Source organism: Lasioglossum baleicum, unplaced genomic scaffold, assembly GCF_051020765.1.
Source record: "Lasioglossum baleicum unplaced genomic scaffold, iyLasBale1 scaffold1385, whole genome shotgun sequence".
In the NCBI taxonomy this organism is placed as follows: Eukaryota; Metazoa; Arthropoda; class Insecta; order Hymenoptera; family Halictidae; genus Lasioglossum; species Lasioglossum baleicum.
Genome location: NW_027470444.1, coordinates 1 through 15,953, shown reverse-complemented (window position 1 = coordinate 15,953; position 15,953 = coordinate 1). Strand labels below are relative to the sequence as shown.

Here is a 15,953-nt window from a genome sequence, read left to right as displayed (position 1 = left end):
TTAATTGCCTCTTGAAGAATGTTTTGTTAGTAAACAGATTTGATACAAAACGTGAAATAAAATATAGTAAACGTAAAAAGTAAAAAGAATAGGACAAAAGATACAGATGTTTAGTATCCATAGAAACTAGCAGCAAAGAAAAAAAGAAGCAATAATACATGTAAAGAAAGCACTCACAAAATGTCTGCTTTGAAAATTCTCTATATTAACTTCCTTTCGATTAAATCTCGACATTAAATTTTCTTTTATCGCATATAACACTATAAATCATCGAAACTTTTTCTGAAAAAAGCACAGTGTAAGAATATCTGGTGTTATAGGACACGTAGTACATCGATACAATACACGAACCTTGGCGCCGTCAAACACCAATCATATTAACAGAAACAGTACGTGCAAGAAAAAGCAAATCAACCTACACATGAAACCTCTTATCAAAATTAGTAGAGCACATTTTTGTTGCAAATTTGTTTTTAATGACAATGTAATAAGAAACAGTATAATAATAGTAATAATAATATTAATTTTTATAATTATAATTGTCGTGTAACACTATCTGGCTGATTTAATAAATTTTCTGTGTTTTTTTTTTTTTATTCTTTCACTTCTTACCACCAATTTAATAATAATTATTCAATAATCATTATAATAATATTAATAATATTTTTCCTTAGTTTTTATCTCGTAATCGGTATCCTCTTCTTTTACGTTCATTAATGTCTCGCACCTCAGAAGAATAAAAATATCGTGTTTTACAATATTAAGGAGACACTGTTCGTCATTTGATCATTAATTCATTTGTAATGAACTCAACGTGAGTGCTGTCGTTCGGCTTACCATAGTTAGAAGGAACACGCGCTCTTGAGTTTTTTTAGTGGTTTTGTCTCCTTATCTATATAATCAAATCTATTTGCTTTTTTTTTATTTCAGGTTATAAATACGCCACCCTCCCCCCGTAACCCCAAACCCCGACCCAACTGTCTGTGCATACGATGTATGTGCTTTTCTTTGATGTAGAACTTTTTTTGCTTCTTGTGTAAGATGAGTGTATGTTACATTAACAGTAGTTCGCGAGGTAATCACGCTAGTTCCGTTTTTTTTCTCGTGCGTACTGTATTCGGCTTGCGTCTTTTGCATATTCTTCGTTATCAAAGTTGATTATTATCCCAATCTGTGGTCACAGTTGAGCAACTTTACTCCACCACTTTCAGCACCTTGCCAATTGCAATGTCTTATCTGAAAGTTACAAAATTAAATAGATTAAAATTTGATCATTGTCAGGAAAAAAAGTAATCAGCTTAAAGTTAAAATATACAAATTCGATTCAACAATTTATAATAAAAACTTACTTTCATCCCTAAGGGTGAAACGTCCCATCTGTGGAAACAATTTAAATTTTTCAAGGCATATGACACCTGCACATTCGATTCTCATTATTGCAACTTGATCCTGTTTGACAAACCTTGGCCTGGTTTTACTTTTATCGCCGGTTTTCTTATCGACCAAACAGATCAATGCTTTTACTCTAACTTCTTCTGCGGCACAATGAATGTGCCATTACAGCACTATAACCAGCACAAATAATGCTCTTATGCTCCAAAATTACAACTTGAGCGTCAAACACTTTTCCTGTTTTTATCGGATTGTTACTGTCGCACAGAACAAATCCGGGACTTACGTCTTCTTCTTCGATACCTTTTAACTTGATCTTTACATTTTCTCCAGGTCCAACCGATGTTACTTCTTCATCATCCGACCACAACTGATCTACCGTCACTGCCGTCTAATAAAGTATAATGAAACATAAGATGTGATCGAACAATGTTCAAAGGAATATCTATCAAAATAAAGAATATATACCCTGTTCGGCATAACTAGTAACGACTGCCCTTTCTTCGCTTCTCCAGCCTCGACCTTCCCCATTACCACTGTTCCCATATCCTTATACTTATCAACGATTGGCATGATGAAAGGTCCGTTGTTCTTACGATTAAGCGAGGGTAGAGAATCAATGAAAGATATGAATGGTGGACCAGTGTACCATGTACAAAGGTGTTCTGGTATTGGATCTTTCAAACCATATCCAAGTTGCCCAGAGACTGGCATAAATGTCAGATCCTTTGCAGGATTGAATCCCAGTTTACGAAGGTATGGCAGTATTTTGTCCCTAAAACATACGATAATTAATTTAATATTGTGAATGAGTATTAATATCTTGTTTTATGAAACAAACCTGCACTCATTGTATCTTCTTTCATCCCATTCTACAGTTGGGTCATCCATTTTATTCACTAGCACAACCAGATGTTTAACACCAGCAGTTTTAGCCAGCATAGCATGTTCTCTCGTTTGACCGCCTCTATCGAAACCAGTTTCGAATTCTCCTTTTCGCGCGGAAATAACTAATACCGCAAGATCAGCTTGTGCTGCTCCACCAATCATATTAGGTACAAAACTCTTATGACCAGGTGCATCTAAAATTGTGAAATGCTTTCGTTCAGTTTCAAAATACGCTCTACCGACTTCCACCGTTTTTCCTTTTTCTCGTTCTTCTTGGTTTGTATCTAGAGCCCAACTCAAATACCACGTTTCTCTACTTCTTTCTTTTGCTTCTCTTTCATATTTTTCTAAAGTTCTTTTATCAACCATTCCCGTTAATGCCATAATTTGACCTCCAATTGTTGATTTTCCTGCATCTGTAGTACAAATAAAAACAGGATTAATATTGATTCAAACTTATTTTTATTTATTTTTTCTTTACCTTTTCATAGAATCAGTACATACCAACATGTCCTATAAAAACAACATTAACATGTTCCTTTTTACTTTTAGTATCCTCTGTTACTTTAACAGGCTTTTTCTTAGGTACTTTTAACAACCATTTCCTCATCTTCTTCATTTTCAGCCTAAAAACAGACCAAATAAGCAAAGCCAAATGTAATTAATAAATAAAATGATAATATTTAATTATTTATTCAAAGATGTTTTCTAAGCAATTTTTTTTCTAAATTTCTAACAAAATATAATTTATATTACATTTATCTTCGAAAAAATACTATCTTTTGCAATACAGTACATATTGTTTTCTATTGTTGTTAGAAACAATAACAGAAATAAATCTATATCACGTATGTTAAGTTATGTATATAAACTTTATCATACTTCTTCATTTTCAGGAGTTAAGAGAGGATCACCATCTACTGCTGCTTCTTCCCATGAATCAGCTGGTTGATGTTCAGGGCTACTATTTATTTGATCAGTAACATTCGGAGGTGGTGCCCCTCCTCCAGCAGGTGGTTCTTCTACACGACTACCCACTGGATCTAATAGAACCTCTGGTGTAGTATTGCCTGCAATGAACACACGCAAAGTTTAAATAAAAGTAAAATTTCTTAACTAAAATAAAAATAAAGATATGTCTATTTATACTTAACAAGTTAGAAAAACATTGAAAATGTTTCTTATACTTCACACTATTTCTATAAATATTCCATATCATTTTACATAATTAACTTTTCATTTTCATCAATATTTATGGAACATCTAATGTAGTAAGTCGTTGTCACTGCTAATACTTTATTTATTAAGCATAAACATAATACATTTCTTTGAAAAAAGCATTTGAAACAAAAACAAAATATAATACTTTATTTTAATTTAAAGTTTGTAAAGTATTCTACAATTTATTCTGTTAAAAGCATTTTAGAATTTATATCTTATTTAGTAATTATCAAAATCTGTTTTTATCAAAATGTAAATAAATCAATAAATTTACTAATAAAATACATTGATAAATAATATAGGATTATGTTAATCAAAATATTTCTTTAAGTTCATCATTAATATTTTGTTACTATACATGATACCTTTTCTTATCTATCCGAGGTATTTTTATTGATGAAATATTAGAATTGGTACATAAATGTTTTGATTAGTAGAAATTTCATTACATAGAAAAAAGTCATTATACTATACATAGTTAACTCATCTTCATACCCCTTGATAGCATGAATAAATGCTGTGAATTTAGTATTAGTTTAAGCATTGCACAATATTGGGTTAATGTTAAACATATATGTATCATGCCTAAACATTTTACATTTACATTTGTCCCTTTTCCAAAAGCATGTTAGTAATGACAACTTACAATGGGAGTATAGACATTATTCTAAATCTAAAGATCATCTGTAAACTTATATTCTATATTAACAAATATATGAATGGTAGAAACTAGTATACGAGTTAAGTATTGGGGGTTAGCCGCAACAGTTATATTACAGATGACTTATAATAATAAGAAGCTTAATGCTAACTCTTTATGTTAAAACCCTGTAAATTGTTTAAAAAGTCATAATTCATGGTTAATCGAGTTTTATCTCAAGACGTAACCATGATGTATTTCAGGAGGCATAGAAGTGGTTACAGTATTCATCATGACATCGACATTGCAGGAACTGACGGGCCGTATTACTGTTCCGCGATGAAGAATTAATGCAGAAGGAAGGCACGAATTCCGCAGCATTTACGTTCAGGGTAGAAAATTTACTTTCGATGGACTTATCCTGTGGTGGAGCGATGTCTCCGTTATCCGCCTGCTGTTCCCATGAATCTGGTGCTACACCTGTTCGCCATATTTATTAGAGTTCAGTAGTCAAGCCGGCCTTGTAGATTAATCGAATACGGAAATCACGCTACGCTACGTGCAGGATTTCGATTAAACCGCAATTACAATTGGGACGGGGTTTAAAAAAATAATTATTTATGATATCCGCGCACACCGTACACGCGTATCGGTACTCCGCGTGCGACCCCCGTGGTCTGTTTCGTTGTTCTACTTCGCCGGAACTGCAAACATCAAAACACCAACTTTCAACTCGAGAACGTTCCGTCGTTTTACCGCATTCAACCGAATTACCGTCGCCACAAATCGACAAGAAATAAGTAGTACGTACTACACCAGCACAACAAATGACGTTCTAATTTTTAAGTTCGATTTTGCTAAAATATCTCTAGTCACGCGATAATGTTGGTACTACGAAATTCCATTCTTAACGTATCCGCACAAAAATATATGGAAAAGAAACATCTCCTTTTACGACACTGCATTTGCTGGAAAAACAGAGCCTTTTTATATATTTTAATTCAGGACAAATGGTTCAATTTTACAATGATATAAAAGTTAAGTTACTTATAGCGTGTGTACACGCATATAACATATACATATTTATACGTGTACGTGTAAATTTTCTTATCAAACTTATGAGTAATCGAAAGATTTATATTATAAAAAATAGTATTCATCTTTCATTGTTAACTAGAAAGATATTTTTACTAAAAAAAATTCTGTTTCTAATATTTGTTAGTAATTTTTATTCACAATAAAAATATTTTTAATTCATTTATATTTTTTACTCATAAATAAATATATTATATACTAACATATATATATTTATAGTCTGTACAATATTATCTTTAAAGAAAGATGTATAACAGAGCTAATGTTTCCTCTTTTTTTGCTTTTTTTTGTGTGTTTTACTTTTAGTAATTATCATCTGATACTTTCTCTGTATCTATCTATCGTTTTACGCTTCTTTCGTATTTTCTTCTAACATTTCTACATTGTTACACGTTTTTTGCACTACTGGAGTTACACTCAAACCTGAAATCTATCCGAACATAACTTTATAAGTATTGAATTGTATAAAATAATTAATATTTTTTTTTTTTTTAAATTATTGCAATTTACTCACAAATGTTTAACCAGTTTAAATATCAATTTTTTCAGTTGCACATTGACTCTGTCTAAACTTATTTGCACTACGACCGGATCGAAAGTGCGAAAAACGACGTTTCCACAAGTTGTGAAGATTTTCGACATCATATAGCACGTAACAGACGATTCTTTAATTTTTCAAGTACAAAGTTCCCTCCAAACATATTTTGGAATCAATATTTGCAGCGCATTTTTTCGTACAAAAAGTCGCATTTTTTCGTACAAAAAGTATATATCCTTCTTCATCCTGAACTTTTTCTCTAAAGAACAACTGAAACAGCAGGGAAATATAATGAAATACATATAAATAATTAAATAATAATTTCAAAAATATAACCAAATACAAACGTGCGTATTTAGAGCAACAGATGCTCGAGCAGCATATTGAGCCATTTTATTACGATGATTCATATAGTTACAAAGCGCGTGAAGTTTCTTTTTATCTAGCAACTCGGGATATGTCGTACCACTTCCAATAGAAACTGCCAATAAACGGTGAACCAACACATCTGCATATCTATGAAATTACATAAATAAATGCATTCAAATTGAATATTATTTATTTATATGATATATTTTCTTACCTTCGAATAGGTGATGTAAAATGAGTATAAATAGGACATGCTAAACCATAATGATAATAGTCACATGGTTGATGCATTCCACTAACAAAATATACAGCTTGCATCATACAACGTGTAGCAAGTATTCTTAACATAGTGTTAAAATAAGGATTGCTTTCTTTATGACATTTATCTAACGATTCTGCTAATTCTTTACCGCTATTAACGTTTATAATGAAGCCCTATTAAAATAAAATTATAATCAAATCATTTTATTATTCTTAATCTAAATTATCATTTTTTTTAAATAAGTTTCCCATACCTGATTCTTTCCAGCCTTTATGAGAGGCTCGAAATTAGCAAGTGGTGGTTCAGGATGCCTTCTTAATACAGCACACTCTGGGAAATCTTCTACAATTTTTTTAGCAACCGAAATATTTGCAAGTAACATAAATTCTTCCACCATCGAATTAGTCTCTCGCATTTTTTTTCGCTTCTACTTCGATAGGATCGCATGTTTCATGATCAATTTGGAAACGAATTTCCGGAGATGCTAATACTAACGCCCTACAATAAAGAGAATATTATGTACTTTTTATCAGTATATTATTATTGTCGGATTACCATACATACCCATTTTCTAGACGTTTCTTTCTCAACTTTTTAGCTAAATTGTTAAGCGTTCTTAACGATTTTGCAAGTGGATCTTGCTGAACAGCATCATCAATTCTTAATTGAGCTTCTTCATAAGTCATTTCTGCTCGTGAACAAATTACGGCCTTACAATATTTAACATTAATTATATTTGCGTCTCTATCCATTTCCCATATACATGAAAATGTTAATCTATCCTGCTTTTCTCGTAAAGAGCAAAGATCTGCACTTAATAGATCTACAATTGTCAATTGTTAATATTACATGATATAATAATATCCTTAAAGTTGTATTGAATGAAAATATTATTTAAATAAATTCTACCAGGAACCATGTGAATTCTTGTATCAACCAAGTATACAGTTCTAGTTCGCACTGCTGCTTCTTTATCTAATGCTGTCCCAGGTTTCATAAAATATGATAAGTCTGCAATATGTACACCTACTTCTAGATTACCATTTGGTAGATCTCTACAATGAAGCGCATCATCGATATCTGTACATCCTGGTGGATCCACTGAACATACATCCAAATATCTAAGATCTTCTCTTTGTGCTAATTCCTAAAAATTATTAATTCAATTGTAGCAGAATTTAGACAAAGTATTTTCTCCATATTAATACATACAGCTTCTGGAATGCGCCATGGCATTTTGGGCAATGAACTAAGAACATCGTTAGAAAATCGACTATGAGGAATATCATGCTCCAATAAAATTACTTCATTTTCGGTAGTTTTATTTCCTATTTCACCTAATGCACGTACAAAATGACCAAGAGGATATCTCGAATTACGAGGCCATGAATCAATGGCTACAATAATTCTCTGTTTACTTAACACTGCATATTGCCTAGTTTCGATTCTTATTTTAGATATTTTTCGTTCGGCCGGTATAAATAAATGACGTACGTTCTAAAGGAAGAGAAGATTGTAAAATATATATTATATATACATATGTATATGTGCATGTATATTTATATGAAAATATATGCATATGTATATACACTCACGCGCGCGCATGTGTGTGTATGTATACACTATTATTATAAGTATGACAAGTTTCTAAATGTTTACCCCTTCTATATTGCTAGGCTGTAATATTCCACAATATTGTCTCCAATTTCTTCTAATAATACCAACAACTTTACCAGTAGATGTCCTCTCCATTTTATTTGATGAAACAGATTTATCTAACACTGTTTTTGTTTCTAAAATATCATCAACACCTATCTCTTCTTCATCTTGTAAAACAATATCACTAGGAGATGACCACTGATCCTCTGGCAAGACTTCTAATGCAACTACATCACCATCAACAGCTCTATTAAGGTTACTACGTCCTTGGATGAAAATCTACAAATTAAATATATGTAATAAATACATATATTTATTTATATATTTATACATATACACAAAATATAGGAAACAAATACCTACAGTTTTTTCAACTCCATCTACATTTACAAATCCTTCAAGAAAATTTTCTCTTGAAGCTGTAAATGTTCCCTGTAGAAGTTTCCCATTTTTTATACCATTATGTATCTCGGATGGTGTTAAATGACATGGAAAAAGTTCTGGACCATCAGATACCATCCCATAACTCTTTTTGCATAATTTATCAGCTAGAAAACCTGAATTTTCTAGCGATAAAATATAATCTTCCACTGAAAAATAATATTAATGTATGTTAAAATAAAAAAAGGAAATTATTTAAATTATTAAACAAAGCATTTTACTTGAAATAGTTGGAATGTCATCTTTCTCTGCTAAGCCTCTATTCTGTGCATCATCTGTTAATAATACAGTTGTGATTTTATTACCATCCATATTTAGATGTGTATTATACCACTTTGTTGCAACCCTAATTGCTCTATCATTTCTATCATTTATGCTTTCACCAGGATTACGTTCTATATAAGTGTCTCTATATAAAATTAATAAAAAAATAATTAATAATAAGACATATAATATGAATGATAGCCAAAAATATAATATTTTTAGCATACTTATGATGCTCATTGATAAAAATATAAAATTTCCTTTCTGGATTACTAATGATAGTCTTTAATCTTTTATATACATTAGAACTTTTATGTTTTACTTCTTCTAACACTGTTTGCACAATTATAACATTACGAATAACATCTTCTTCCAAAATGTCAATCTGAAAGTATACTTATATGTGTTAAAAATAATACATACTTTATAGCAATATATTATTGTAATTACATTATGAACAATGAAAATTCAGAATTAAGACTATATTATTTAAATCCACTAACCTGATCTAAAATAATATTAGTATCGATTAATAGGTAGTAAGGTTGCATTATTTTAGAACAATTTACACTGGAATTATCATCATCTAAAATTATGTTTCGGGTTTTATAGATACACTTTTTACAGACTTTAAATCCACAGTGAATATCGTCTCTAAGATAATGTTCTCTGACAGTCTAAAAAAAATTTCATATGAATTATATTTTTATACAAATTAATACAAATCTCACAGAAACAAATACTTTTGATTTTGTTTATAATTTACTATTTACCTTAAACACATTTCCTCCTTTAGTTTTTCTAAAAAAAATTTTAGTTGTCAACATATTGCTTGTTTTATTGTATAAAAAAAATGTTCAAATCATTTATTTATTTCTCTGTGGAAAATACGTAAAGTATTGTTTATTAAATTCAAATATATATTCATGTATGTATATTAACCACAAACTGCTACATGTGTATCAAAGCAGTATCCATAATGTGACAAAGCAAGGTAGGCAACCGTAACTCATACAAATCATAGTTTCATAGTAATATTAAGTGCACACAATTTTTGTTGATAATTTAGAATATTTAGAAAAATATTTCACCAATCATAATTTTATATGTGAAATATATCAAATTTCCCAATAGTATAGAATATAGAGAAAATATTCGGTAAAATAGGAATCTTTCTATAGTAATTTTTAATAATAAATTTTTATTGCGATAAATTACATTATTTTAAAATTATAGTTTATGTTATCATATTATTTTATAACAAAAAGTATCAAAAGTATCAAATATTAAATTTATACATTTTTTTTTTTTTTACATATTTTTATGTATGCAAATAATCGATTAATCGAAAGTAAGATATAACTTTCGATTATCGATAGGAAAACATTTGTCTCTGCACTTGCAGAGAATGACAGTTCTATAGGCAAGTAGTATGCAAGTATGTACAAGTACTTATTCCACTGTCAATTAATCCACGTGATGATCAAAAATTTATAGTTATTTTCTTGATTTTTACATTTTCTTTACTTGAGCGTGACTGAAAGCATTCTAATCATTCCCTTTTTTATTGATGTCATAATTGCATATCATGGATTGTAAAGGGAAACCGATTTACGAAGATATATGTACTGATTGAAGACACAACTAATGCAAAGTGATTCTTTCGTTACGCAGAATGACTTATTCATTGTAAGAAGTTTTTTTGAAAAATTGAGTATGTTGTACAAATAACGTGTCAGCTAATCATTATTTGACATTTTGTATTTAAATACATTTTCGACAAATAGTTAGCGGGAAATTCTAAAATTACGTCGTATTTTTCGTTCGGACGGATACCATTAATGGAATCATATTTACCATTATCAGAAGTTGGATAGGAATGTTTATTAAATGACTTCACAATTTGCGTAACTAATACTAACGACGCAATGGAAAAATTTGCTATTGATTTGGATAAAGTTTTAGACGATTTCGAATTTAACGAAGGTAATAATTAACATTTGTTCTTATTTTTATTTCAATATATTTGATGTTTTAAAAAATTTGTGATTTTGTCTAGTTTCAAGTAATTAAATAGTTTTCTTGTCAAAAGGGTAATTGTTTTATAAAAATTGTATTATTTAATGTAAAATATATAATCAAATTTGTGATAAAATAATGTATTGATATTTAAACGATAATGTTAAGAGCATAACTTTAGTGTTAAATGCAGTTATTTTTGTTTTTCAATATGCTGAAATTATATATTACATGTTAATAGAATGAATTGTTTTGCAGATTGTGCTGAGCAAATAGCATCTGTTAATCCTTCAACAAATAATGCATCATCTTCTTCTGTTAAATGTAATTTGGAATCTTCAGCTTTAAAAACTTACAATTATCTTCTAATAGAGCCTAAAAAAGCTAATACAGAGTTTGATATTATATTACCTGTAGAAAGACATAAAGATTTACAACAAATAGATACCAAAATTAAATGTGTTAGTGAAAAAGATACAATTTCTGAGAACCTAAATTATAATACAGAAGAGTCAACAATAGAGAATACAGATGTAAATCAATTTTACACACAGGAATGCACAAATGATAATAAATCAATACAAAAACAATCTGTCCCATCGTATGATTCTGAGCAGGTTCCTTTGGCAATATATAATGACATATCACAAAAATTAATGCAAAAACAACAAAATACCAGCAGTAGTCCAAAGATTGACAATAGGTATGATAAGAAATTAAATCAATTTAATTTGAAACCTAGTGTTAGTAACGTTTTTAGTAGTCTGAATGAATACATTAATGCACCACCTGGAAGTTCAGATTGTATTCATTCTGTATTGGATGATCCAGAAATACAACCTAACATAGAAGCTAAAACTATTTACCATGTGAATGAAGTACCTCAGTTAATCCAGAGCACCGCTAAAGATAGTGATAAAAATGTAATGCTTAAACAAACAACTGATATAACTGATTCAATTCGAGAAGTTTCTATTCCAAGTCATGAAGATGTTGCAGTACCCATAACATTAACAGAATTACCTATTACATCTGAAACTAGCATTAAAGAAGATGTAAATGACATTCAGGTAACAAATTTCAAAACTTTGGAAAGTGAAACTGAACTTTCTAAGGATGTTACAACAAATGAAGCTTGTACTGAATTAAGCGATGAAGCAGAAATTACGAATGACAAAACAAATAATTATAATTTTGATAATATGGATCAAGAAAATAATTCTATGCTTGAGTGTACTTACACTCAAGATAATTATTATGAAAATGAATCTACAATACAATTACAAAATAGTGACAAAAAATTAAGTATGGAAAATATTAATACAGTTGATAAATATGAAAATAGTATAAAACCAGCACATAAACCAATAGGATTTAGTAATATTGATAATTTATCAGAGGATGAATTGACCAAGTATTTAACTGAATTGGAAGAAGAGGAAAAATTAAGAGAAAGTTGTAACAAACATGAAAATATTGCAAATACGACACAGAATATTTCTCAAGATGAAAAGAATGAAAATATACAGAATGTTCAAATTTTTACAGATCCTGTTGTAGAATCTTCCAATGTTATAGAATCAGAATTAAATGAAAAGGCAGAGACCATTTTTGTATCTGGTTATAAGAATGAAGAAACAGATGAAGAATTACTAGATAATACATTAGAAAAACAAAATGTACAACATCAAGATGATCAATTAAATGATGATAAACATAGAGATATTTTAAATAATCAGAGTAATAAAGAATTAAAATTATTGCATGCTGCTAATATAACTCAAGATGATAAAGTGAAATTAGAAAATGAATGTGTGCCTAATGCAAAAAATACTAAAGACAGTCAAGAAAATTCTATGTATAGCTTAAATATTAATCAGGGATCATTAAGTAGTAGTAAAACAGAGATACAATTAAAAGAACAGAAAACAAGTTGTACGCAATATAGTCAAGCTTGTGAATTAAAAATGCCAAGTGAAATTGATAGCATTTCTGAACAAAGAACTTCAGTGACACCTGAAGTAAAAATATTAAATGATAAAACAAAAGATAATGATGATGTAATCCCTACATCCATGGAAGTTTATACAAGACCAAATGTAAGTGACATTAGTGATTTAGAGAAGCCAGTACGCCCCCAAACATTAGATATTGTTTTGACAAATAACAGCAATGAACACCAAGCACTTAGTTCTATAAATGATACACCATCCTATCAAGTACAATCAGATGCTGATGGTACAAAGGAAGAACAAGGATCTTCGCCTGATATTTTAGAGAATTCTTTACCAGAATCTAGTTTAGTTTTGGGAAAACAACCACCATTCTGGGTTCCTGATAGCGACGCACCTAGTTGTATGCTCTGTGATGTTAAGTTTACAGTACTCAAAAGACGACATCACTGTCGTGCATGTGGAAAAGTGTTATGTAATAAATGTTGTAATATGAAGTATAAATTAGAATATCAAGGAAACATTGATTCACGTGTTTGTGTTTCTTGTTATCAGCTACTTACGAAAGGTAATTTTTTATTGTAATATTATTTTAATTATTTAAATAGTTTTTCATTTTAAAATATTAAAAATTTGATCTTTTCATTTTTAGCTGAAACAGAACAAGGTGTGGGAGAATGGTTTTCTGATTATTCTATGTGTGTAAATAATAATGATATCAATTCACCTCAGGTATGTTGGATATAATTTTTTAAAATGTTGTTATGAACCCTTTTTTGTGCATATATCTATCATTCTCTTCAAAAGAGTACCTTGAATATTATTCTTGCTTTGTAATCAGCTGTTAACAGCTCTTAAAACTTGTCAAAAAATGTATGATTGTTTGTTTAGATTTTTGTTTTGTTTATAAACATTTTTAATTTATTTATTTATATTTTCATGCTATTTGCTTATCTTCTTAATTAGTTTATATACATTACCAATTTGTTTATTTACATTTTGAATTATTTGTTTACACTCGAGGTTTGTATGCTTGCATTTTGTTTAGTTACATTTTTTATTTGTTTGTCTACATTTTCATATTGGTGAATTTTGCAAAATAATTTTAATATAATAATTGAGAGCAATACTTTTAGAGCTCCCTTTATCAACACAAGGTATATACCAATAGTAGCTTGCCATATTTGTTTTATTTTAATGTAGCATTCAATACTTTCAGTTGTTTCTAATTTTTTTGTTTCTTTAATCTGGTCCAATTGTCTACAAAAATTACAAAATGAGATATTATAATATTAAATTTTTAATTGTGAATTCTACTACATTTTTATAAATACGAATATTCAATAAATTTTTGTTTATTAATTTCTTAATTTCTATTGAAAACAACACATTTGCAATGGAAACTTGTAAGACATTAAGTTTTTATATTTGATTGATTTTATCGCGTTATTTAAACAAATTTTTTCTAATTTCCAAGCATTGATCCTTTATTAAATTTACTAAGTCGGAATAAAGATATAAATTAAATTTAAATAATATTTTTTACTTTATGAATTAATTTAAATATTAGTATAAGTTTTATGATCACCTATAACAACTTGTTGAATACTTCTTTCTTGCTATTTAAAATAAATTTACAAGAGTATATTAACTTAATATAAATATTTCATAATATTTTTCTAATTATGAAATGAAAATAAATTTTGCTGTTTAAAATTTATTTTTACACCATTATAATCATAAATTTATAGTAATTACCTATTTGCATTATGTTCCTTATACATTATGAACATTTGTTATTTCTTTTGCCATGCATTGCAAACACAAGGCATGCGTTTGAATAATTGTAGTATTTTCATGAAAAAATTATTTGTTTGCTTTATAATTTAATAGCAATTAATGTCCAGTAAACACAGAAAATTTCTTATTATTTGCATTAATTCAATTGTACAAATTAATTAACAGTAGTTGCTTGGAATTCTATATTAAGATTTCTTGAAAGTATATATCTTTTACCATTTTATTGATTTATTGCTAATATTGCTTGTATACTTATTAAGCTTTTTGGGAATTTTTTTGAAACTAAATAAGACAATTTTTTAAAATTAATATTTTTATATTAAAGAATATTGATTGAATATAATTTTAAGGTATTTAGCAATGCATAATATCATTATCTTGTTGTATTAAAACGTAATTAAAGTATAATTAACAAAAAAAAGTACTAAGCTACTTTATGTGCATGATATGTGTTTACTGGATAAAGAAATAAATGTGAATGTTAGGAGTATTCGACAAATGGTTATAGGGGAGACAGCCTAATCCAAATAATCCCATGGAGTATTGTTCAACTATACCACCCTTGCAACAGTTAGCTGGCGGATTGCCTCCACCTCCTACAGTTATGGTACCAGTTGGAGTCCTTAAAAGGGAAGATGGTACAAAAAGTCGGCCTGAAATTTCAAAATCTGTTATGTTCAGTGATGGTAGGTAAAAGCTGCTCATATTATATTAATTAGTCTTACTGAAACAGAAAGAAATTAACTGCATAGAGAATCTGTCAAAATATTTTAATTATGATATTTTATAACGATGTGATTTGATTTATTATGAAAATTGTCTTTAGTCAAATATTATAGAAAAAATTTGCAGAATTATATACTCTATGCCTGTAATCAACTTTATAATATTAAATATTTAGTAGTTAATATATTACAGTACTAAACAAATGTACTGCAACTTTATATAATAACACTACACTTCACTCTTATCACACTGTATTACAATATTTTTAGTTCTTTGAGTTAAAGTTATATTCCTACGCCCAAACCATGTTATTTTTTATTTTTCGACTCCTACAAATATTTTACCCCCTCGTTGGACCTGTTCCCTCCTGTTTGTTTTGGTTTTATGCACCTCTAACTAAAACACAGGAATAAGGCCTGGCTGTGACCTGACAGAACTAGACATGTCGTGGGACTTGAAACCACCATACCGGAAATCTGGCAACAAGAGGATATCAACTCCCGGCACATCTGTGCCAAGTACTTCTGTCAAGAAACAGAATTTACCTCGTTTGGACCCAAATACTGATAGCTATGTGCCACAGGATCCTAATGCTCTTCCACCAACTGTAACGATACATAAAGGACGTAAGCAATGATTTTATTCATGGGATAACAACTTGTAAATATTGCATTATATGAATTTATT

The 15,953-nt window shown here is 29.2% G+C and overlaps 3 protein-coding genes across 3 annotated transcripts; 1 reads left to right on the top strand and 2 right to left on the bottom strand.

Moving 5' to 3' along the window:
• Nucleotides 1–1,193: 1,193 nt before the first annotated feature.
• LOC143220650 (eukaryotic peptide chain release factor GTP-binding subunit ERF3A-like) lies at nt 1,194–2,891 on the bottom strand. Its single transcript, XM_076446265.1, is given in 7 exon segments — nt 1,194–1,236; nt 1,346–1,554; nt 1,556–1,783; nt 1,861–2,167; nt 2,234–2,696; nt 2,785–2,875; nt 2,877–2,891. Coding segments are annotated over 7 exon segments (1,347 nt in total). The 5' UTR covers nt 2,883–2,891.
• A 265-nt stretch (nt 2,892–3,156) lies between these two features.
• LOC143220651 (exosome complex exonuclease RRP44-like) lies at nt 3,157–9,596 on the bottom strand. Its single transcript, XM_076446266.1, is given in 18 exon segments — nt 3,157–3,350; nt 4,547–4,621; nt 4,784–4,845; nt 5,751–5,906; nt 5,908–6,044; nt 6,122–6,290; nt 6,358–6,578; nt 6,659–6,826; nt 6,828–6,903; nt 6,970–7,228; nt 7,315–7,552; nt 7,618–7,902; nt 8,065–8,343; nt 8,428–8,654; nt 8,727–8,914; nt 8,997–9,154; nt 9,273–9,446; nt 9,543–9,596. Coding segments are annotated over 18 exon segments (3,120 nt in total).
• A 1,101-nt stretch (nt 9,597–10,697) lies between these two features.
• LOC143220649 (uncharacterized) lies at nt 10,698–15,892 on the top strand (the record flags this gene model as incomplete). The annotated part of the gene is made up of 5 exons (XM_076446264.1): nt 10,698–10,755; nt 11,047–13,308; nt 13,393–13,472; nt 15,049–15,226; nt 15,674–15,892. Coding segments are annotated over exons 1-5 (2,797 nt in total), but the record flags the coding sequence as incomplete, so codon positions are not given.
• Between the last annotated feature and the right edge of the window lie 61 nt (nt 15,893–15,953).